This window comes from Taeniopygia guttata, chromosome Z (assembly GCF_048771995.1).
Source record: "Taeniopygia guttata chromosome Z, bTaeGut7.mat, whole genome shotgun sequence".
NCBI classification, from domain to species: domain Eukaryota; kingdom Metazoa; phylum Chordata; class Aves; order Passeriformes; family Estrildidae; genus Taeniopygia; species Taeniopygia guttata.
Genome location: NC_133063.1, coordinates 8643631 through 8666751, shown reverse-complemented (window position 1 = coordinate 8666751; position 23121 = coordinate 8643631). Strand labels below are relative to the sequence as shown.

At 42.6% G+C, this 23121-nt stretch overlaps 1 protein-coding gene across 2 annotated transcripts in view; it reads right to left on the bottom strand.

Moving 5' to 3' along the window:
* The window catches only part of TRABD2A (TraB domain containing 2A), an 82543-nt gene that overhangs the window by 9734 nt on the left and 49688 nt on the right, over positions 1 to 23121 (bottom strand). The window contains exons 3-5 of one of the 2 annotated variants that reach the window (XM_030258286.4): positions 17675 to 17821; positions 15391 to 15565; positions 2238 to 2328 (exon numbers count right to left, since the gene is read on the bottom strand). In XM_030258286.4, the coding sequence (XP_030114146.4) occupies positions 2238 to 2328; positions 15391 to 15565; positions 17675 to 17821 (413 nt within the window). The remainder of the gene's footprint in view (positions 1 to 2237; positions 2329 to 15390; positions 15566 to 17674; positions 17822 to 23121) is intronic. The other variant, XM_072922222.1, reaches the window with a different exon arrangement.

The window sequence follows — 23121 nt, the reverse complement described above, 5'->3', positions numbered from 1 at the left end:
TGAAATAGTCCACAGGTACTGACTGGACTGTGAGCAGCACTACACAGGACAGTAGCTGTGTATGTATTACTGTGGATGTATAACTGTGGATACAGTTCCACATTTACGTGGTCAATGCTGGATTTATTGTCACAGGCTGCTCTGCTATTTACTCCTAGAACAAGCCCAGGATAGCAATCAAGTGAAATCTTCCTTCCAAGCCCTAGGACTCTGACACACTCTTGCCACAGGTCCTTTCCTGCACCTTAAATGCTCTTTTCCTTTGAACCCACATTTTCCTTAAAATGTATTTAATATTTTTAAACCTGATTCCGAGTCATCCAGAAATGCTGACAGCAAAGTGCCATCATGTTTAATATCAGGACTCCAGGGACGATATTCTGTCCAATAGCTCTAATAAGAGGTTTAAGATGCAACTGATGCCAAACTCAGGGCTCTAAAGGCACAAGAGGCTGCATAATGAACTCCCATGATGTGGTCGTGGAACTGGGTGCCCAGCGACTCCAAGTAACCTTGATACCAACCTTCCAGATAGGTGAAAATCTTTATTCAGTTGTCTGCCCTTACAGCTACATCTTTACAGAGCAGTATCAGATCTTGTTTATTCTCAAGTACCTATTAAGCTATTCTTCTTGAAGCTTTAAGAAGCTGCTGCAGCCTTTTTTAGGAATACCTAAGCTAAGAATTAAAAAACAACATGAAAATATCAGTGCAGGCTATTTTGGGTTTGGGTTTTTTTTTGGTTGGTTGGGGTTTTTTTATCATCCTTGTAAGCACTGATACACTGGATTTTCTAGCACAACTTCAATGTCACAGAATCATTAAATCTTACGCTTAAGCACAGGTGCTTCTCTTTGTCACACCATATGCCCACTGGTAGAAACAGGGTTAGGGGCTGGCATTCATATAATCATGGGCTAAGTCTTGAATCAGTTTTTTTCAGTGCATGTAGAATTAATGATGTATGTCCATGTCAAGAATCATTGCAGAAATATGACCTGCCAGAATTTCAATATCATGTTTTCAGACAACAGCAAAGGTGGTATAAAGAGAAAGATGAAGCAGAGTGTGAGAAAAACAGCTGCTATTAATTTGCAGCATACCTGTAGAGTCCTTGACACAGACCAAGACTCAACACTGCACCCTCTGCACAAATCCTATCAAAAGTCAGCAGTCCTGTCTGAGAGTCCCATATCAGAAATGGGGAGGAGGGACAGAGATGTAAACAGGGACACTATGCCCAGGACAGAAGATAAAAGTGAAACAGTAGCATAATTGGGACCAGCTTCCAATTTTCTCCTTTGTGATTTTTCAGGGGTGAAGAGTAAATATATCTGGCAGCCACATATTTGGTAAGAGTCTGGAGAAGGGGAATGCAAAGATTACAGACTCTAAACTGGTAGCAAGAATTCCAGGAAGAGGTGAGTCAAAGCACAAGTAATTCTTGGTAGAGAGTGGAGGAGGAGATAACCTGGCATTCTGTAGTTACTGAAACCATGGAGGTCGATGAAAGCATCCAGTGAGAGATAAAAAGAAACAGGAAGGGTATATGCCAAAGAACAGCTGCAGGATGAACCAGCACAACAAGTACCTTAGCTTAAAAATGCTGAAGAATACAGGGGACATGAGGGCAATCAGTCATAAAAACTGCTTGCAAAGATTCTAGGTGATCAGATTCCAGACTGGGAGAGAGTAGAGAAAGAATGAAAATAGCAGTATGGAAGAAGGGTATTGTTAAAAGGCAGGGCAGTCAAACACATAAAGGAGAGGAAAGAGAAACCTGGGCACCTATATGGTACAAGACAGCATCCAGATCTAATGAACCAAGCATGCATACTCTGCAGCTGTTAATTTAAGGGTTAAAAAACTACAAGGGTGGAAAAAAAATGCCACATTAACAACAACAACAACAAAACAAAAGCAATACAAAAACCCCAACAAACAAACAAACAAAAAAACACAAAAAAAAAAGCAAACCCAGCAACAATTAATCAAAAAACCAAAGAGCCCCAACCCCAACAACAAACCCCAGAAAACAAACAAAACAAAACAAAAACAAAACAAAACAAAAAAAAATCCCCTTTCCAAACTAGCTCATGGAAGAGAAAAGCAACTGCTGGGAAGGAGAGAAAAAGCCTAGCTTCCTCTTAGTTAAAATTCCAGCTACCATTCCTACTTCATAGTGTTTACAAACCCAGCCCCCCAATGGCTGCTCAGCTAGGTAAAATATGCATTACTTGTTGATGGCTTGTCCAGCTGGGGTGTGTTCTACCTCGTACCCTTCTCTCCTCAAAACATCAATCACTGTGTTGTTGCCCATGAAGTGACCTGCAGTTAAAAGAAAAATGACATCAGAACTCACCAACCACATGGAAAGAGGAGGAAGAACAACAAAGTCCTTCCTCATCACAGGGGGTGTGCCACACTCAAGGCAGGCAGGGCTTTATCACTCCCCATCAACATGCACCAGAAACACAAGTTCTCTAATGAGTGATTGCTGAACTTTCCCAAGGTCACTCCAATTAATACATTCTGCCTTTCTAAAATGCAGATGTGATTGCAATTACTCTGGTCCCACAGGCTGTTGCATAATGGGCTGCCCAGGGAGGTGGTGGAGTCACCATCCCTGGAAGTGTTTAAGGAAAGACTGAACGTGTCGCTTAGAGCCATTGTCTAGTTGACATAGTGGTGATTGGTCAAAGGTTGGACTTTATAATCTCAGACGTCTTTTTCGACCTGACTCTGTGATTATCAGGCCATTGTGGATTACTTGAGGGAATAAGAGATGAAGTTTGGACACCCCTGTTCAAAAGCAGCAGTGAGCAGTGAGGTGGTGATGCAAAGAAGGTCTGAATCCGGCCACATTTTAACACTCTCCACTCTTAAAGCCAATAGCTTAGATCACCAAACAGATCAACTTCTTCATTATATGCCACTGGGGCCAGAAACTTGACCTCAGCCATGCTGATGAAAGGACTTAGTTTTAGAAGGACTTGGATAGTTCTGCCTGAATTCTGTGATTTACATCTGTACTCTATTCTCAGACAGCTGTGGTGGCTGGTAAGATTGTATTTTGGCCTCATAGTGAATAAATGACTACTCAAAGACTGCAGGAGCTTTCCTGACTGTATGCTCTGCTCACAGAATATCTTCCACCATCAGACCAGGCTGCTGAGAAGCAGAAGAAAGAGAGAAAAAAGAGAGAGCAAAGGCCTTGCGCAATCCCTCATAGATCCAGCTTTTATAAAACATTTCTTCTTTTAACAGCCTACATAAATTAAAATTGTCATTTGGCAAATTACTCATTAGAGTGATTCCTTGCTTCTGTAGATGTACACAGTGCTAAAACTGATAAGTAACTCCAGAACTGTTTTCTGATAATACTGTTCATAAATACATGGCAATAGAACCAACAGAATGATTCTATTAGCCAGGGAAAGGAAGAAGTTATAAAGAGTACTGGGAATATCAGCACCCAAAAGTGCTGAGAGTATCAGGAGACAAAACATAAGGGATTCATGAGTTTTCATTCCAAAAGGAGTTGAATGGAGTACAAAACTTCCAGTTTCTCGTGCCACAAGAGCAAACTGCTTATGATGTACCAGCTTAAGGCACGAGTCAGATGGAGCCATTTGAGCACAAGATGAGCTTTCCCCCAGAGCCTAAAAGCATAACCAATCTAGCTCAAATGATACCTTTTAACTGAACACTGCAATGCACACCCATCGGGTACCATATTTTCTCACACAGGAATTGGATTTTGGCCCACCTCCTCAGATTTTGTCTTCAGAAGAAGCAAAGCTTAGGTACCATTTTGTTGATAATACTGAAAGTATCTGTTGCTTCCCAATGGCTCAACTCCAGGTACAATTAACCAAGAATTCCATCATATCAGCAAAAAAAGACCAATTTCAGCAGGGAGCAGGAATGACTGTAATGAAATATTGTAATTGAGTAAAATTAGCTACTGCAAAGCAAACACTAGGTTATATAAGATACCAGATCTAGTCCACCTCTGACCATTAACACAGAGGAGAGGTATGTGCAAAGGAAAGGGGAGCGGGATTAATTCCTCCTTCTCTAGGAGCACAGCAGAGGAAGGGGTGCTTCCAAAGGGTGATACATTCCTTGCAAATGTCAGGGAGATAGGACAACTTGGACTCGTAGAGAAGTGCCTCTCAACTGACAAGCACAGGGGCAGAGTATATTCCATGCTCAGATGAGGTATTCACCTCATGCAGGCAACGATGCATGAGGCAAATCTTCAGAAGTGAAAAGCAGTGCCAAGTCTCTGAACTCATATTTTCCTTATCCAAGTCTTTCATGAGGAAAGGGACAAGACATAAAAATAAGCAATCTATGGAGCAATATATGGTCTTAAAATAATTTTCCTCAAACCAGACTAAGAGCTTAGAGTTACATGAATTTCATGTGTGAGTGAGCTACTGAATAGCTGCTCACACCAGACCATTAAACATACTACTCCTCCATCAATCTTCAGTCATCCTTGCTTAGAGCAGTGATTTAGAGTGGAATGTAGGAAATCACTACAGGAAATCACTGTAGCACATGGATGAATCCCATTTCAATCAGCCAACCTGCTTGAGTGATTTTCTGTAGCTGGGCTCTTTAATAGAATGCAGTGATAAGAATATATTTTTTTATCACAGTTATCTGTACATATTTTCACGGAGTGCCTTTGCTCATTGTTGCCAAGGCAATGAGTGAGAGAAAAATGATGTGCTAATATTATGCAAAACAGAATAGAACAAATGAATAAATATGTGCAAAACAGAGGCCTACAGATACAAACAGGCATGGGATATTAGATTGTTCACAAGACATGATCAGTCAGGAGCCACTCAGGTTAAGAACATAAAGGGTTAGGTGATGCAGTATTCACTATCCAAAAGGTGGGCTATTCGCTCTTCATTAAGCAAAGCTTGTTGGTGGCCCACAGGTTCAACTGAGTGAGATGCAAAATTTAAAAAGTAGCAGCAGGGTGGGGGTTTGAGGTACAGGACCCGGCCAAGAGCCTCTCTAGAGTCAGAACTTTCGACTCACTACTGGGGACCACCAGGAAAAGCACTCAGTGGTGTATGAGAGATCAGATTGCCAAAAACAACGGTAAAAACACAAGAAATAATCACTTCCCAAGGTTTAAGATGAAGCAACTATTGCTGGAAGGGAAACAGACGATAAGTCACGTGATGGGGTGCAGGTCTCTTTCACCTGTTCTCTATTTTAGCCTCACACACTTGAATGCTCCCCAAAAGAAAGGCCCTGGGCTCTGTCCTATCAAAAACTCTGCTCTTTTCATTCTGTACATAGCCCTGCATTATCCTCACACCACTAGGTGAAGAGATGCCTCCAAGAGGTCAATTTACTCTGGCAGGGGGTGGGGAGTCATGAATCTTTATTCTTCTGTCTTCAAGCTCAAAAAGAAATTAAGAAGCTGTTGTGTGGACCAGCTCAGCCATGCACTCTACTGGAGAGTAAATAAGACCCAGGCCTTTAATCTGCACTGAAAGGAGATGGCATGCAGGGACCACAACAGGCAATGTGCTCAAAGAACAGCGCAGTGTGCACTTGCAGACTTGACCACACATTGTGTGCTTCTGACCTTCCTCAACAGCCATACCCAATCCTGCAGAACACGGGCTCTGAAACTCTGAAACTCTGCCCTGAAACCTGTGTCTCCTGCTTGCAGCTTTTACTGTCAGTGCTTGCAGAGCTGCTTCTATAACCGTGCCAGTTTAGGGAAGTTTAGATGACTGTGGGTCTCAGCAAAGATTGTTGGACCCAAATTTGAGCCATTGCGAGTCTGAAATATTTCTGCATCTAGCAAAAGGAACTAGGAAGTATTGCTAGACAAATGCTCTGTTCCTGTAATAAATTTTAATTTTTCACCGAAACCAAGTCTGTAAAACTAATGAAAACTATACTCCTCCCTGAATTTCAATAAAATTGACTATTCCATGCAGATAAATAAAGTTCTTTGACCTCTTAGAATCATGTTAATGGAAACCCCCAAGTATACATAATTCTGTGATTTCTTTAGTAGAAAGATGGCACTTCCCATCCACCCAAAAAGCATGTCAAGACCTTACCATTTACAAACATCCCAAGACAGTGAATCCCTTGACATACATGTGAAGACACCAAACTGTTTGTTAGTAAACCTGATCTTGACTGCTGATTTCCAAGCTGTTGTGGGAACAACTAAAGCACAGAATTATAGCACTGCAACCACAAACCAGCACAAATTATTCCAGCAACTGGGGACATCAAAAAGCTGGATAATTGTTTGGAGTGCAAGCACTCAAATGGACTTTTGATGCCAGAGACTTTATGCATCACTAAAACAAATACTTTCAAGAAAATTTCACAATTATAGAACTCAAAGTTATTTAGAAATTTAGAAACATATTATTATTTAGAAACATATTATTTAGAAACATAGAAAATGCCCATGGCAATTAAAATCTACATTCGTTCTTCATAACTTTAACATAAACATAGTCATACTTTTTAAGTACACACCAGGATGCAGAACTTGGAGTAAAGTACAATTATGGAGGAAAAAAGCTAGACAAAATATTTATTGTGATCCAAAGCAAAAGAAGGAAAGCAGGTGATGTGATCAATTAAATTACAAATCAGTTTCCTTCATCATATGCTTTCTGCACGCACTTTCCGAGAGGAAGACACTGTTTTCAAGCATGAGTATGATACACCAGGTGTACACACTTCACTTCTCCCAGAACCAGGAGGAGGAAATTTTGCACAGCTACATTAGACAATCCAAGCAACATATGGAAAACAGCAATCAGTCATAAGTGGCTGGAATTCCAAATCTGCCATTTAAGTGTATCAAATGCAAAACATGTAATACTAAATCCAGTAAATTCTTGCTTTTCACAGTATTTCCAAGTCCAGAAATGTCCAGGTACCAGAACAGAAACCAAAGGACAAAGAATATGGTAGTCTCACAAATTTAATACTGCAGGGAGAAGGAAATGGCAAGGATTGAAAGGGATGAGGTGGCACCAGTGATGCTGTAAGTCAACTTAAAGAATCCTTGAATTCACATTAGGTGTAGGAGTATAGGGATGTTGCATTCAAACACTTCTGCAAGCTTGCAGGACAAATCCCATACAAACAGCCCTCCCATGTCCTCCTGTATTTTTCAGACAGCAGACCTCCAAACAAAATCCTTCCTTTGATTAGCTACAAGATGAAATATTAATGAAATACTACTCCACAAACTTCGAAACAAGGTTTTATCCTACTGAGACCATGATAAGTGCTTGTCCACAAAAATATGATTTCCTGGAAATCTTTTATTAATACAAAGTCTCAGTGGACCATATTTCAGTACTCTTGAACCAAATAGGAAAGTCTGGTGGGTACAATTGCGGAACAGTGGTGTCCTCTGTGCTCAAGAAAATACTTTCCTTAGACACGAAAAAGCTTAAAGAAGTGCCTCAAACTTAAATTCACTCAGGAGCAAAAAATATAATCCATTTCTTCAAAGGTGATGTGGTTTGCTTATCAACTCACCCGCGTAACTTCTCAAAGTAGTAGATGTTGTACAAGAAGCCTTGTAAAACATGGCAAAAATGGTCTAATACCATGGAAAAGAAGCATGTGGAGTTATAATTCGCATGAGGCAAAATGAAGGCATTTTTCTTGTGAAACATAAGAAGATATTCATCACCTGTTTCTGTCAAAAATTAGGCCTCTTAAATGTAAGCTGTGAGTATTTTTTATTACAGGAATTCCCATTTTTACCCTTGAGGAAAGTAAAACATCCTGACAATCCCAAAAAACTGAAGTTAGAAAAAGTTTTTCCACTGATTATAAAACTGAATTTATTACTAAATTAACGCAGAAGAAAAGTTTACATGTCCATAATTCTTGTTTTGTAAAAAAAAAGTTAATTAAGAGAAACAGTTTATATGCAGGCAGACTTAGCTTCTGGGTATCTATTTACTGAGAGTTTTCCTTAGGTTATGAGAAAAGAAGAATAGCACCACCCTTACAGAGGTGCTATGCTAGCAGGCAGCACTATGTTACCAGTAAGGGAAGGAATTACCAGTGTAATATCTGAGCTACACTGCTCACAGACACCTCTGCCACTGGACCTGCTCCCTTTACACACCACTCCTTCCTTTCCTATAAAAAAAAAGTTATTAAGGACTTGAAATTCCCCTAGCTCAAAACACACATTACATGATGGAAGTTTTCCTACCTTAGCTGCCCACTAAAGGTAGTGATGGGCACACCCAGCATTGATAAGAAGAATGTCAGTACCTGAGCAGAAACAGCACAGTATTTTTGGCCTGGCTGATTTTGACAGCTGCACTAATATATTAGAACAGAGGTTACTGCCTCTAATGGAGAATTGCAAAGCTTTCTTCATTTCAGTGTCAGAGATGTCAGGAGTAGTGCCCTTCATGTGAACCCTGGGGCACTGGATGTGGGTCCTGCCTCCACACAACATTATCTTTCCCCTTCGGGGGTTGTTGTTCTAATAAACCCTGTCATTAGCATTCTGAAGACTCAAAGAGCCTGCTAAGGAAAACAGTCTCAAAGCTGCTGGTTGTATCTGACATTCTCAGATTACAGAGGTACAGGCACACCTTCAGGCACTCAGTCTTTCCTCCCACCCAGGGAAGTTAAAATGATGCTGCATTCCAGAGACAGAAGCATGCAGGCAATCAGCAAGCCCTTTGAGCCCAGAGAGAAATGAGGTGGCCCCACAAGACTAATTTAATCTGGTTTTTAAATCTATTTTATCCCTACATTGTCTTCCTGCCCCTCCCACCAGCATTTTTTTGACCTCTTCCAGGTTCCACAAATATTCACCTTCTCACAGACTTTTCATGAACTTACTCATTAAACATTTCAAATTTTTTACATAAGGCATAGGTAAGTCTACATTCCCTGTGCAGCCCATATCTCCAATTCCAAATGTACTGATGGCAGCTTCAAATTTTCCATGATGGATTCTGAATTCCCACTAAATTGCAAAGTGATATCTCATTTCCCCTAACAACTTTTGCATTCTCATGGCAGGTTTTTTGTTTGGTTTTGTTTTATGGGTATAAACACCAGTACAAGCTGGACAGATACATCCTGGACTTAGCACTGTTGACTGCTTTTTACACCCACTGCTGTCAGGTCCTTTCTCCCGTATTTTCTTACCCAGTGATAATAAATCTTGCTCTTCTTGCATAATTTCACATCTAAAAATTCCAGATTGAACAGAAAATGTCAAGAAGTAAGATTGAACAGTTCTACATGGAAATAGCACCACCTAACACATCACTCAGATTCAGCACAATTACACTTGCCCTTGGAATATTTGTTTAGTTTTGGTTTTTTGTTGTTGTTGTGGGGGTTTGGGATATTTTTTGGTTTGGTTTTGTTTGGTTTTTGGTTTTTTTTTTCTTTTTATGACAAAAGGATTGATGGAAAAGGGTTTAGACATGCCTATGTGGCACCTAAGGCTGACACAAAACTGACCTCTCACATCCTAACGATTAACTCAAAACCTAGAGAAGCTGAAGGAAGCCATTTGGTGGGCTACAGCAGACTGGGATAACCATTGGTGGTAACACATTCTGTCTGGGAAAAAAAAACCAGTCAGTCCCTAGAGGTTTGACTCCATACAGTCTGCCTAATGCCAAATAAACACATTTGTTATTTCCTTTAGTAATTAGAAGAAATGGTAGCTGAAGAAGTTCTCGCCAGCATCCTTTTTTTCTTGTCTTAATGCTGGTTTACCAACATCCAATATACTTTAAAGCCTCAGAATGATGTTTTTTTTCAGGAGCAAGGAAAAATAGCTCTAAGAGAAAAAGGAATTTTCCAGTGTTCTCAAGATTAAGAGAACCAGCTTCTAAGGTTGTCAAATCAGCCAGCCTCTCTCGCTGAAGTCAGTAATTTCTTCCACAGGGATATAAGGAATCTTAGATCCCTCTGTACTTCTTATTCATGAACTGACACTTTGGAGTTTCTCAACTGTTCAAAGAGGCAGGAGAGGCTTGAGGGAATTTAAACTTGGCTCCGAGAAGCCTGGCTTCAGCAGAGGTCTTGTCTGTCAAAATAAAGTCAAGATCTCAAGCCACTAAGTATGCTTCCTCCTACATAATAAAAAACCCCAACACTTTTTTTTTTTTTTCCCTCTCTCTTATTTTTCAGCTTCTCCAAGAGAAACCATAAGTAAGCTAAAGGAATAAAACTGAATAAAATAACCATGCTGAAGAAAAACCCATCTAGAATTGAATCTGGTTAGAAACATCAAGGGCAACATGGAATGCAGCAGTAAACTGTAGGCTAGATAAATATAATCTAAGCACTGAAAGGGGCAGAAGACCTGATGACAAAGAATGTGGAAAAGGCCAAGTACTAAATGTCTTTGTTACTTTATTTAGTGGTCAAACCAACCTTCAGGAATCTCAGGTTCCTATGACTAGGGGGAAAGTCTAGGGCAAAGAAGGTTCACTATGGATGGAGAAGGAATATGTTAAGGAACATTCAAATAGACCAGCCATGCTGAGGTCCCTATAGGATACACCCAGAGAAACTCTATGAGCTTGTTTAATGCCACTAAAGGCCACTCTCAATTACCTTCAGAAGGTCCTGGCAAGTAGGGAAGGTTCCTGAGGACTGAAAGAAAGCAAGTATCGCTCATGTCCTCAGGAAGTGCAGGAAGAATGATCTGGGAAATTATAAACTGCTCAGCCCCACCTCTGCTCCTGGGGAAGGCGATGGGGCAGATCAGCCTGCAAACTATTTCCAAATGTGTCAGGAGCAAGCAAATCGTTGGGAGAGGTCAGTATGGATTTATGATGAAGGGAGCCTCAGTCCATAAAGTTCTGCAAATCAAGTTCTGGACCTGGGCAGGAAGAGCTCCAGGCACCACGACAGGTTGAGCACCAGCTGGCAGAAGTCTAGTTTGGCAGAAAAAGATGTGGCATCTTTGTGGTCATCAAGTAGGCCTTAAGCCAGCAAGGTGTCCTTGTGGCAAAGGCAGCCAGTGGCCCCCTGGGCTGTGTGAGAAGTGCTGCCACAGATTGAGGTGGGTGATCCTTTCCAGCTCCTCAGCCCTGGTAACACATATCTGGGTCCATCCAGTGTCTAGTTCTGAGCTTCCCATTCAAAAGAGAAGAGGACATACTGGAGAGAGTCCTGCAAAGGTGATAAAACAATTAGACCATGTGTAATTTTAGGAGAGGCTGAGACTATTCTGCCTGGACAAGAGAAAGCTTGTGGGCCATTATTTATGCATAAATTCCTCATAGGAGGTTGCGAAATAGAGCAGAACTTTTCCCAGTAGTAATGTGCCATGAAAGGACAAGAGGCAACAGACAAAAACTGATATTCAGGAAATCCCATTTAAACATAAGAAAAAGCATCTTTAGTGATTAAACACTGAAGAGTTTACACAGAGGGGTTCTGGAGTCTTCATCCTTGCCCATATTCCAGTCCTAGGAAAACTGCTAACTTTTTATGATCCTGCTCTGAGCAGAGGGATCAATCAGACAATTTCCAGAGCTCCCTGCCAGTATCAACTATCCCTTGACTATGGGAAGGTTTAGCCAGCATGCAGCACCCTTGTAAAACCTGCACAAGTGGCAAAACTCTCCACAGTACAGCAGGACAATGCAGCTCTCATTACATCAGTGCAAGAATCACCAGCATTGCCTGGCTGGAATCACATGTGCCATCACTTTTATTGGCTTGGCGTCCAGATCCTGAACGTGCCACTCCAGAATGCAGTGAAATTAAAAATGCATATGGAAGGAAGACTGCTGGTGAAAGAGTATAGCTGGCTTTGCTTCACAAGTTCCAGTAAAAAAAGGGAGTAGACAAAAGGGAGTAGGCTGTGCTCGTGACTCTGGTGCCACCATACATAAAGGCCTGTCCTCAATTAGGATAAATCTTTACTGAACACAGTGGAATGCTGCTGGCACTGCCAACTCTCTCTTCCCATGCTTTCCTCTAATTCCCTCAAAGAGACTTTGGCTCAAAACTTTCCTTATTTGCACTCTGGCCAGAAGCAAAGTGTTTTGGATCTCTTCAGCAAAATCTGCTGGTTTTTAGTTCTCCACTTTGGTGCAAATTACACCCAAATAAAAATAGTTCCAGAAATGAGCTCTGACTGTGAAGCATTTTTGACCAAATATAGGGAGAGTTTGCCTGCTTGATTTTAAAAAAAGGCATAAAATGTGCTGAATCTAATGATCAGACTGATTATGGCCCAAATTAACACACAAAATTCCATGTAAGAAGTCAACATCTGTAGCCATGCAGCTATATCAAGACCTGAAAAGGGAAGAGACTTCTTTTACAAAATGTATTACACATCTCTAAATCCCATCAATCCAGTCAGAATATAAAATAAAACAGTATTTTCTGATTTTCCTCTATTTAAAATAAAAATACCAGGAGTAGTTTAAATAACAAGAGAAGGTATATGTAATCCTAGAGTCACCCACAAACCATGATCTTGTTTGATGAATTGATGACAGAAGTTGTTTTTTCAATGGTGTTTCATTAATTGAAAGATTGCACTTTCCTTACAAAAAAAGCCTAGCTGTTCTAAAAATAAATACAGGGTGAAAAAATCTGTAAAGGAAATAAAGTCTTCTCTCCCCTTCTAACTGGGAGACCCTTAAATATCCTACTACCATTTTAATACAACCTTGTTCTGCAGTTTATAAGCTACTGCTAGGATATATGTTCTTCACAGGTGGTCAGAAGAGGGCAAACCATCACAAAGTCATGATTTATTTCCATTACTATAGCCTTTTTTTTTTTTTTTTGCTTCTCTTTTCCTATTGCTCAGTCTAACCTGCCTTGTATGAGCACTTTCCTGAAACCTTTTCTCAGTAATTAACAGCAGTACAATTACAAGCAATGCTTAAAACTGATCACAAGATATTTGTTCATCTTCACTGCTTGCTGGCATAAAAATAACTCTTCCACATAATTATCTATCACATACAGCAATCTGCATAAGCAAACAGCTGAATTAGCTTGCTGGAAAACAATGAAAGCCCGCATTCATAATTGCAATATGCACTCAGGAAACCTCAGATATCTGTAAAAATTGATCTGTTTTCTGCAATGTATCCTGTGATGCTACTTCTCGTTTAGATGCTTGGTAAGAAAAAAATGAAACAAAAAAAACAAATAAAAGAACAAAAACCCACAAAAAAAACTTCATGCAGCCAAATAAGGGTGTAATCAAGAATTGTGCTGCTAAATGTGGGAGGCTGGCACTATCCTTTGAACAGAACTATTTGGAAGAGCAGATGAGAACAGAGCACAGACTGGTATCAAAGCCAGAGAGTAATTAGAGACAATTTCAGAATCAGTCCAAAATCCCCAAAGAAGACAGGGAAGCTGTCTGGCTTCAAAAGTATGATGGAAAAGCATTAGAAGAGCACACTGGGTGCTTGGAGATCAAGCCATGTACACATAAGCCAAAGATCAAGGGGGTTCATTTAGGCACAAGGCTCCCAGGAATGCTGCAGTACAGAAATGTTGGCAGTCGAGACACAGAAAAGAAGGGAACTGGGAAAATGAAAGGAAAAGGAAAAGCAAGATTCCAGTAAACCTGGGAAAGGATTTTAGTACTGTCATGAAAGCTGAGAACAAAAAAGCTGAGAAATTAAGAAGAACAGGGATCTGTCCTGGTTCTGCAGTGCTTCTGGGCTCTGGGGCAGTGCTGTGCACAATTAAGACAGTCTGGGGCAGGAGGGCAGGATCAGAAAGAAATTTATGGGAGGGGAAACAAATGACACAAAACCATCTAAAGACACGCGATTTGCAGCTGCTAGGATTCAGTGTGTGGAAGGAAGGGAAGAAGCTCTCTCCTCGCAGAGAATCTTGCTCTTGGAACATGTCAGAGCAACACATACGTCTGCTCATGTGGGCTGTTCATCCCTGAAACTGTGATGCAGCAACCAAAGCCCAAATATCTGCAACTGGCCTCCTGGCAGAACAGTAGCTACCTGCAACAGATGCAACTTGGACTTGGGCCTGGCACATGCTTTTGTCAGAAACATCAGTGCAGCAGGTCCAAATGTGATCAGAACTTCAGCAGCGGAGCGCAGCAGCGCCCTGGTCTTAGCCTGCAGAAAGACATGACCAGAATCTACAGAACCAGGGCCTGCTTCACTGTTCTTTGTGACAGCAAGTTGCACAGAGCAGTGATACTGCAGCAAGACTACAGGTTACAATCTTCACACACTTCTGCGCAAACATGGACAGACACCTTTCCTGACATCCCAGCTCTCACATTGGACATTTGGCCCTTGTTATGTTAAATTTGTAGCCACAACTCCCTGTTGCAAGTACAGAAATTCTCACAGACTCCGAATACAAATGCTTTTAGTGTTTAAGTAAGTATTTTCCTTGCCTGGTCTAGATCTTTCATCTTTACTAAAACAGTATGCCCTGAGACTGGAAAACCACACATGGATGCTGACACCAGTCCCAGCTTTCCCCCTTTCCCAAAGGTCATATGGCTCATGGTGGAGGGGATGTGATACTTCTCTGGGAATTAGCACCTATCTTTTTTAACGTTGACCCAACTTCTTCCTTTTCCTGGAGCTAGAATAAAGAATGGGAGTCATGGCAAAACAATTGTGGCAACACCTAGCCCTAGTCTGAAGTGTAGATGATAACATTATTGAGTTGGATGTGCTGCTGGATGTGCCTGTAGAGTACTGCTGACTGCTAAGAAGCAGAAATTAAGTAGATTTTCCCCAACTGAGCCCACTGTGCTGCTCCAAAATAGCAGCAGATACAACTTCCTTGAGGAAGCGGAGTGAAAGAGGTAAGGAGGTGCAGGAAGAAGAGAAAGGTGAATTTGTGCCTTGCTTTTTCCCTTGCATTTATTGAGTCCCTCAGATTCACACAATTTGGCATATTCTTCTTTTGGACCTGTCCTTGAAAGGTTAATTCAAGCACTTGTGCAGCTTCAGATGTGCTGTTTTTCATCTCAGTTCCCTATTGCTCCTATTCTCTTGCACTGGTTGCCCAGACAATAAACGTGTGAATGTCTGTGACCTGGTCCTCCTGTGCATGCACTGTAGTTGACTCAGTATTTTTACCTCTGCATACTACAAATACGTCTGTAATTAACAGATATTGCAGTAAGCACATGCACTGTGAGCTCTTTGCACACTGAACAAAAACAGTTCCTACACTGGAAAGGTTTTCCTACTAGGGTACAACTATCAGGGAAATGCTGAGCTCCGTGTCCACTACAGTAAAAATACTGACCCCTCTTTAAACTGAGGCAAGCATTTGCAAAATGCTTCTAAACAACGGGGGAAGGATGAGTCCAGGTTGAATGGCATCACATACCAGCTCCAAATGCAAAGAAGAAACTCTTGTCTGGCTGCTCTTCCAGCAGGTCCTTCACCCTCCTGCCCATTCGCTCATTTCGTTTGTAGATGAGCTCCTGACGGAAGTAGCTGTCTATTTCTTGGGCAGTAATGCGTTCATGGGCTGGAAGTGTAGCATTAATGAAATTTGGGACCTAAGGTAGGAAAAAAAAAGTCTTCATGAAAGGGGAATTTGTTTCACAGGCAGCCATTATGCACAGGCACTTTTGTTCCACACAGAGTGTAGCACCTGCCTCATCCCTTAAGGCACAGCCAGTAGGACAAAACCCAAAGCAAGCTAAAAAAATACTTAGCAAACTTCTAATTATGCATGGTGCTTCATTTCTCTCAATACATCATTTCATAAGCTAGCCAGATAGATTTTTTTTTAATTCAAAGTCAACAAATGCTATTATTTTGCCACATTGAAGACCCTAAATCCTGATTGCTCAGTTGAAGGAAGTTTTGCCCCTAACTGCCTTTAACCACATACCTCTTTTTTAAATTGCCATAGGTATGACATAACTATAATGATAATTATGCTCTTCTAAGAGAATTTTACTGGTATCAGAGCCTTCAGGCTGCCAAAAAATAACTGTGCAATTTGAAGTAGTTAAAAAAAAAAAAATCTCTAAGAGGGCCAGATTTTCTCAAGAAAGAACGTGTTACCACCTCCAGTTGCTCTGTCCTGACGGTATCTTTTAAAATGCTGGCTTCCTCCCCTGGGGCTCCCCAGGACAGATGTGGCTGCACACTACCCTGACCTCTTGCCAGCAGAGAGGCAGCAATTCTAGCTTCTTGACAAGTAGCTTTACACATTCAGTTATGGGGATGGTTAACTAAAAGTCTGCAAACAGGGATTTCTGGAGAGCAGAGCTGGTAATAAGCCAGGTGCTTTCCCTTGCAAGGCTGGGAAGATGCAGAGACTTTGGAGTCCCTCAGAGAGACTATTACAGAATATTCCCAAAGGGTAGCTAGCCCACATATACTGGGCAAGCATGGAGTAAAATGCAGCTTACTGAGAAGTTCTACTTAAAACATAAACTGACAGTGTGGCAAACTATCAATATTCAGCTCTGCTGCCAAGGAGAGTGCCTGGAGGTGGAGCCCCTCACATTAAATAAAGGACAGTTTTTCCCTTGGCAACCTGCCTGTCTCATAGAGCTGCTCTCTCCAAGGACCTAGGGGCAATGTCTGCAGTCTGTAACATCTCCACAGGATAGTGATGCAGCATCTGCATCCTCTTAAAAAGCTGATCTCCTCTGAGAAATCCTTTGAAACCTATGCATGGAGTGTAAAAGCTAGGCAGTATTGATGACCAGATGCCTGCACCTGCGGGAGGGTGGGTGTGTGGGATGGGAAGACAGCAGCACACACACAGAGCTGGGCACCAGAGAAGCAGAAGTTAGTATGACCCTGCAGCTCTGCAGCTCTGCACCGTATGTTTCAAAAGGTCATAGCAAAATGGTTATTCAGCACAGAAAGCTCAGGTATCGACACTTATTCAGCACTCTAAGGATGGAGCCTGTGTTTTCACTGATGTGCACAAATTGCCAGGCAATACCTCACAAACAAGAACAGAGAGGCCTGATGTCTCAGCCTGAGGTTAGTTAATCTAACAGCCCAAATTGGTCCCTGCTGGGCATTTTCTCATGGTTTAAAGATCAGTGTTACATTCCATTGTGCTGCTTAGGAAACCATCTCCATAAACCCAAGTCTGTGAGGTCTCAGAAGGTCTCTTTTCCTTCACAATCAGTCTAAATCCATCTTTTCTTTGTTTCACTAAATTTCTCTTCTTTGGGCCATGTCCACAGCACACAGTCATACTGATAGGGGACATTAAAAAGCTTGTAACTCGCCCAGCCTTACAAAAGCATCCAAATCACGAGTGCATTTCTCTGTTTTATTCACACAAGAGAGCCTGGTGATGCTTTCTGTTGGCGTTAGGTTTGCTCATACCTAACCTAGCGTAATTCCACAGGATCCTTAAGAAAGTAAATTATTAACTCATAGAGCTTTGATGGTAAAGCAAACAAGGCAGTCATCCAAAAGGGAAAGCCAGGTGCACCTTCACTGCTTGAGTGCAAGAGAGGGGTTGAGGCGGTGCAGACTCCTGGAACAGAAGGCTCAGGAAAGCAAACACACCAGGGACCAGCCACATGCCCCTCGCCCAGAAAGGACCTGCCTGAGGAGAGGTGAGCACGCGTGTGACAGGGGTTAGCACTACATGTGTGCAGTACAGGGGCTGCAGTGGCAAGACTCACTTGAGAAGTGTCATGGTTGAAGATGATGGAGCTGAGGTCCCCACAGTTGTAATGCTTGATAAGGTCTTCTGTCGTAAAGGGGATCTGGAAACTCCCTGCTCGGAGGCTCTCCTGCTGCAAGAGAGTCTGATTCAAAGCAAAGACCACCTGAGGGAGGGGGAGAAGGGAGGAAAAGACAGAGTTCCTGGTAAGTTCTCTTTTCATCCCATGAGAAGGTCACAGACTCAATGCCACTGACTGAAGGCTCTCTGAAGCTGCTCCTGCTCTGAGCCTGCCAGTCTAGACATCTTACCCCATGCTTCCTACAGCTCCACAGGCACTCACACCTTGGATGCTGGCTGAGAATGGACTCTCCACATTTAACTCAATGGGGTTTTGCCTGTGACTTAACTAATACAGATGATACAAAGGGGCAGGCTGAAGCAATCTTGTTCCCTTAGATGACAGTTTGCCTGACCACCACAGAGCCCCAGGGCCTTACAGGCTCCTATCCCCACAGCTCCTCAGCCACCTTCCTAAATTAAGCATGGCTTCTCCTTCCCTTCCTTCCCTTCCTTCTTCATCTGCAAGAATAGTCACAGGCTGTTGTTTCCTGCTTTGTGTCTCCTCTCAGACACATCTATTTCAGGCAGGAATGTCTCTCTGGAGCAGGCCAGGGAAGAGTGGTGGCTGTTGTGGGGCACGGGTGTCTCTCCCAGCTGACTGTCTCCACAGGCAGGGTGCTGACAGCATTCCTTCCTCCTCAGCCTTCTCCTGGGAATGCAAACATTCCCATCCCCTTTTCCTCAAGGAAAACTATCTGGCTGGCACAGCTCCTACCCCCAGGGACCTCTCTGCTGCCCATGGAGAGAGAAGAACAGAGAAGATCACCCTCCAGATGTGGCTGCCTCCCCACCTCCAGCACACAGGGATGTCCCAGGGTGGTGCCTCAGGGAATGACCCAGACACTGGCTGCTGATCCAGCATGCCCCTGCCTCGGACACTCCACATCCCACGAGCGTGGCAGCCACTTAAAAGGGACAAGAGAGCACTTTGGGCCAACAGGTGTCTCTGAGGCCAAACAGATGCAGAATCTCTGTGCCCCTGGCCATGGCAGCAGCCACCAAGCTCCAGAAAGGCAGGAAGCCAAGGAAGGACTTGGGGTGGAAACTCCCCAGGCTGAACATGGAATGCCTGTGGGCACCTTTGGTGAGGCATGGAGCTGCATACTCCTCTGTGCCAGCACCAATCCTCTGTCAGCACCTGGCAAGTAAAACACTACCATCTCTTCCGAACCCATCTCTTCGTGCTTACACTTACGCTACCACTGGTTTTCACACCAAAACTGGACAATGTTCTGACTACCTACTGGTTTATTATTTTTATTTTTAAAAGAAACTCAGATATACTGCTTTGAATTTTTTCAAAAATCACTCATAAGGGTGTTATTTTGTAAGCTCTGGTTACTCTCTGTGTAATTAACTCCTCCTGAACGTTTGCCTCAAACACCATCAAAGGCAGTCTAGAACGGAAAGTATTTGCCAACACTATGAAGCTCACACATGAGCAAGCATATTCAATGTACTGAGACTATGTGAACCAAATTTTGGGATTACAGAGCAGATGTGGAAGCAAACAGGTGCAACTTCTCGCCCCCACCACCACCACAACCATCTGTTAGAATTTGCACAGAAAGGTGCAAATTCCATCAGACTTAAAATCATGCTGTCCCTGCTAGAGCTTAACTTACCTCTTTGGACCCAAATCGCTGTGTGTGCAACCCAATATAAAAGTACATAATGTAGCATTAATTCTGGGAGGGTGAATAGCAACATTCACTCACATCTCGTGTTTGTAAAAAAGGAAAGAATTCACTTTGTTGTTACAAACTGCACTCAACTGAAATAACAACTCCATGCGGACACTCAGGCAAGTTACCTCAAACTAAGCAAAGGTCCTATCTTGCAAAGGACCTCTGTTAGATTTTAAAGTAAATTGAACAGAACCAAATTGAAACTATGTCTGAACAAAGGTTTGCATGCAGGCTGGGGTTTATCATGCTATCATGCTCCAAAGTCATCATTTTCCATTTGTTTGGCTTCAGAGAACTTTTAGTGGATGCTAATGACCAGACAACATTCACTAAGAGACAAGCCAAATCCATGCTGAAAATATGGGACTTCTACAGCCATGACTGCTTGGCCATGCCAGGAAAATGTCATATGTACAATCAGTCCAGTCAAAAGCACTTCCATGAGAATTGCCTATTTTTAAGCTATTGTACACCTCCTGCTTGATTATTTACCATTAAAGCAGTATGTCCTTTCCCAGACTTCAAAACCATGACCAGACAGTCCCTGTCCAGACAGCAGTCAGGAAATGAAAAGCCTCCTGAGCTTGTCAGGTAGCACTGCCTCAAAAACATCAAAAAGGCTTTGCAATCTGTTTGATTTTTTTCCAAACACAAACCAGTAGAGGGTAACTGGCTTCTGGGGAGAAAACACCAGCCTGCTGGGTGAGACATGAGAAAAAAGACAATCTCTCCCTGCTGTACCCCTGCAGCCTGTACTCCTGCTGTCACTTGTTCTGCAGGCTGCCCTCAGGTCCATACAGGTCTCTTCCCTCCTCCCTTGCAATGTGCTTCAGGTGAAATAGATTCAGTCTTGCCTCCAGACAGACTGGGGCTGCACTGCAACAGCCAGGCCAAGCCACACAGGCATCTTCTTTCCTGTGAGCACACAGTAAGCTGCAAAGAGCTACACAAATCTGCCCCAAAAGCACAGCATAAATTTCAGTGATGACCTACAGTTATGGAGGATCACTGCACACAGTCCATAGGAACAGAGGCAACTCACCCCCCCTTCCTCCATATCTCTAATCTTACCACTGACATTACAAAAAACTGCCCCAGTGAGGCAGCTTTGGCAGCTCTATGGCCTTTGCTAAGAGTACATCTTTATTGTTGGAGGTGTGAGAGTTGATACTGGAATAAGAAGAAATTTCAGGATGGCAGCAGCTGAAGGGCTTGCCTGCCCAAATGGGAAAGCACGAAAGACCTTTTACAATGAGGATGCTCATGTTTCATCTCAAAGAACAAAATGTCCCAGCTCAAGACTCCTGTATCCCGTCCTAACCACAACTGCCTGGGGACAGAGTATCCAGCAGCCTGCCTTGGACTCCATGGCCATTTTGGTGGTTTGTGCAGCAATGCATCGACTGCTTACCTTCGTCATGGAGGACTACAAATGTTCCCTGACAGCTCAGACTCCCCCACAAACAACATCTTTCCCCACTCAGACCTAGACCTGCATCCTATCACTGTACATAATGAGGGGGAGTCACACAAGAATCACCTGAAGTTCCTGACATAGAGAGTGGGCTTCCACCTTGGTACTGTGACGGACAGAGGTAGTCTCTGCTCTTTTGAGGACAGAGCAGCAGGTCAAGTCCTTCTGCACAAGTCAAGATAAAACACACAGGCAGAAATCAAGAGAGCATCAATGTCATTGACAATTAGCCCTCCCTAATGAGTTACAGTAGTTCATGTATCAGGCTTAACACAGCTGGAGTACAGGAAATTCTGTTGTCAAAAATACTCTCTGCATCAGCTGGTCTGAACAGAGCGGTGGCATCTGCTGGAGGGGGGATGATGGCACATCTACTGAACACAGGATCACAATTTGCCATCAGCATGAGCCTACAGCCTCTCAAAGCAATGTGATAGTTCCTCTCAATTCCTCTATCACTCCTACCTTCTTGGGGGAATTCAAAATCCTCAGCCAAAAGAGAAGGGGATGTGGGGCTAAAGGGGTAGGATCTGTTTGCGATATCAGAGGTTGCTTAAAGCTCTGTCCTGGTGAGAAGGTTATCTTCAGTAAATAGGAATGGATAAACATTGTCAGGATCTCAAAAAAAAGGTAAGATTCCTGAATCTCCAGTTCTTGAAGGATTTAACTTACTGAGGCGGGTCTTGCTCAGAAGTTGGTAACTTATTATCTGTCATTATTTCTCAAAGAAAACATCAGACTAGGTGCAAAGTGATGCTTAAAAAAGACCACAGCCATCAAACTCTGCAAATTGGATCTCAGTCTTGTTTACCAGATGTGAAAAACTGAAGAAAGTCAACAGAGCAGAAGCAGGGACCCCATCAGCAGCTGGTCTGAAATTGCTGTATTGCTAGGCACAAATACTGCTTGCCTTCAGAAACCTCATTCAGCTCTGCAGTCCTTTCCTAGCAATTCTGAGCAGTTAAGAAAACAGCAAATACGGAAAGGTTAAAAATAAATTTTTTATTTTTCTTAGAAATGAAACCTAAGAATGCATCTCTCTTGCAGGTATCTCTTGCATTACACTATTTTACTATTTCCAAGATCTTTGCTGTGTCCAGATTTCCAGATCTTTCCTGAATCCACAGAAATCACTCTACATTCACCTTCCTTGCAAGACCATTCTTCCTCATTTCACACAACCCCTCCAGCAACTCCATCCTACTCTGCTCCATTAAGTGTATTCATACTAGCATCAAAGCATCTTCTGAAGAGATGTATTCGGGGAACAAAAGTAACAAGTTTATTAGAAAGGGATTTTTTTTATCTCCCACATCCCATTTTCACTGGGATCTCTGTTTCCCCCCAACCCTCTCCCTTTTTGTACTGTGGAAAAAATCGATTAAGCTCTCCAGTATACATATTGCTGCAAACCTCATTCTCCTCCTGGAGATTTCTTCAGCTGTCAGGAGACACTTGTCCCCTTTGCTAGCATTGTTGGAGTGGCCTGCTAGGCTAAGGGGGTGGGGGAAAGGGAGTTAGAGCCTGGCAGATGCCTTTTTTGTCAAAGACAAAAGACCCCCTGCCATCCTCTCCACTTTTCAGCACTTTCATCCACATTGGATCAAAGTGCTATTCTGCATATGAAAGGAACCTGGCATTATTCGCCTCAAATTAGCCTATCGCCATCCCGCTAGCCTCCAAGTCTTCCCAACAAAAGCCCTCACATCTGTTCCATCCTTTGCCTCATCTTCGGGGGTTTTTTTTTTCTTTCTGCTCTCAGTTTTTGAGAGCCATTCAGCCCCTTGAATTATAGGCTGGGGATCATCTTCCTTGCTCTGGGATCGCTCAGCCGGACAATTTGCTTTTAATTGTCTTAAGGAATCATGGGCTGCTTTTGGGTCCTTCTCAGAGACAAACTGCATCCATTACAGCTTCCATTCAGCCTCTTCAGCCAATTCTTTCCCTTTTTCTCCTCCTTCTCAAAAGCATGTTTCTCTCCTTGCTCTTCACCTGGAGGAGACCATTGCTTCTCTGGGCCAATGAACACTATTGCCCCAAATCAAAGCAGGCCTTAAATCAAAAGCATCATGACTATCAAAGTCAATAATCCTCCTTTGACATGGTAATGATCCAGGAGGCCAAGTGTTGAGAAGAAAGCAGGGTTTCTTGATCCAGTGTGATGCAACTCCTTAAAAGTTT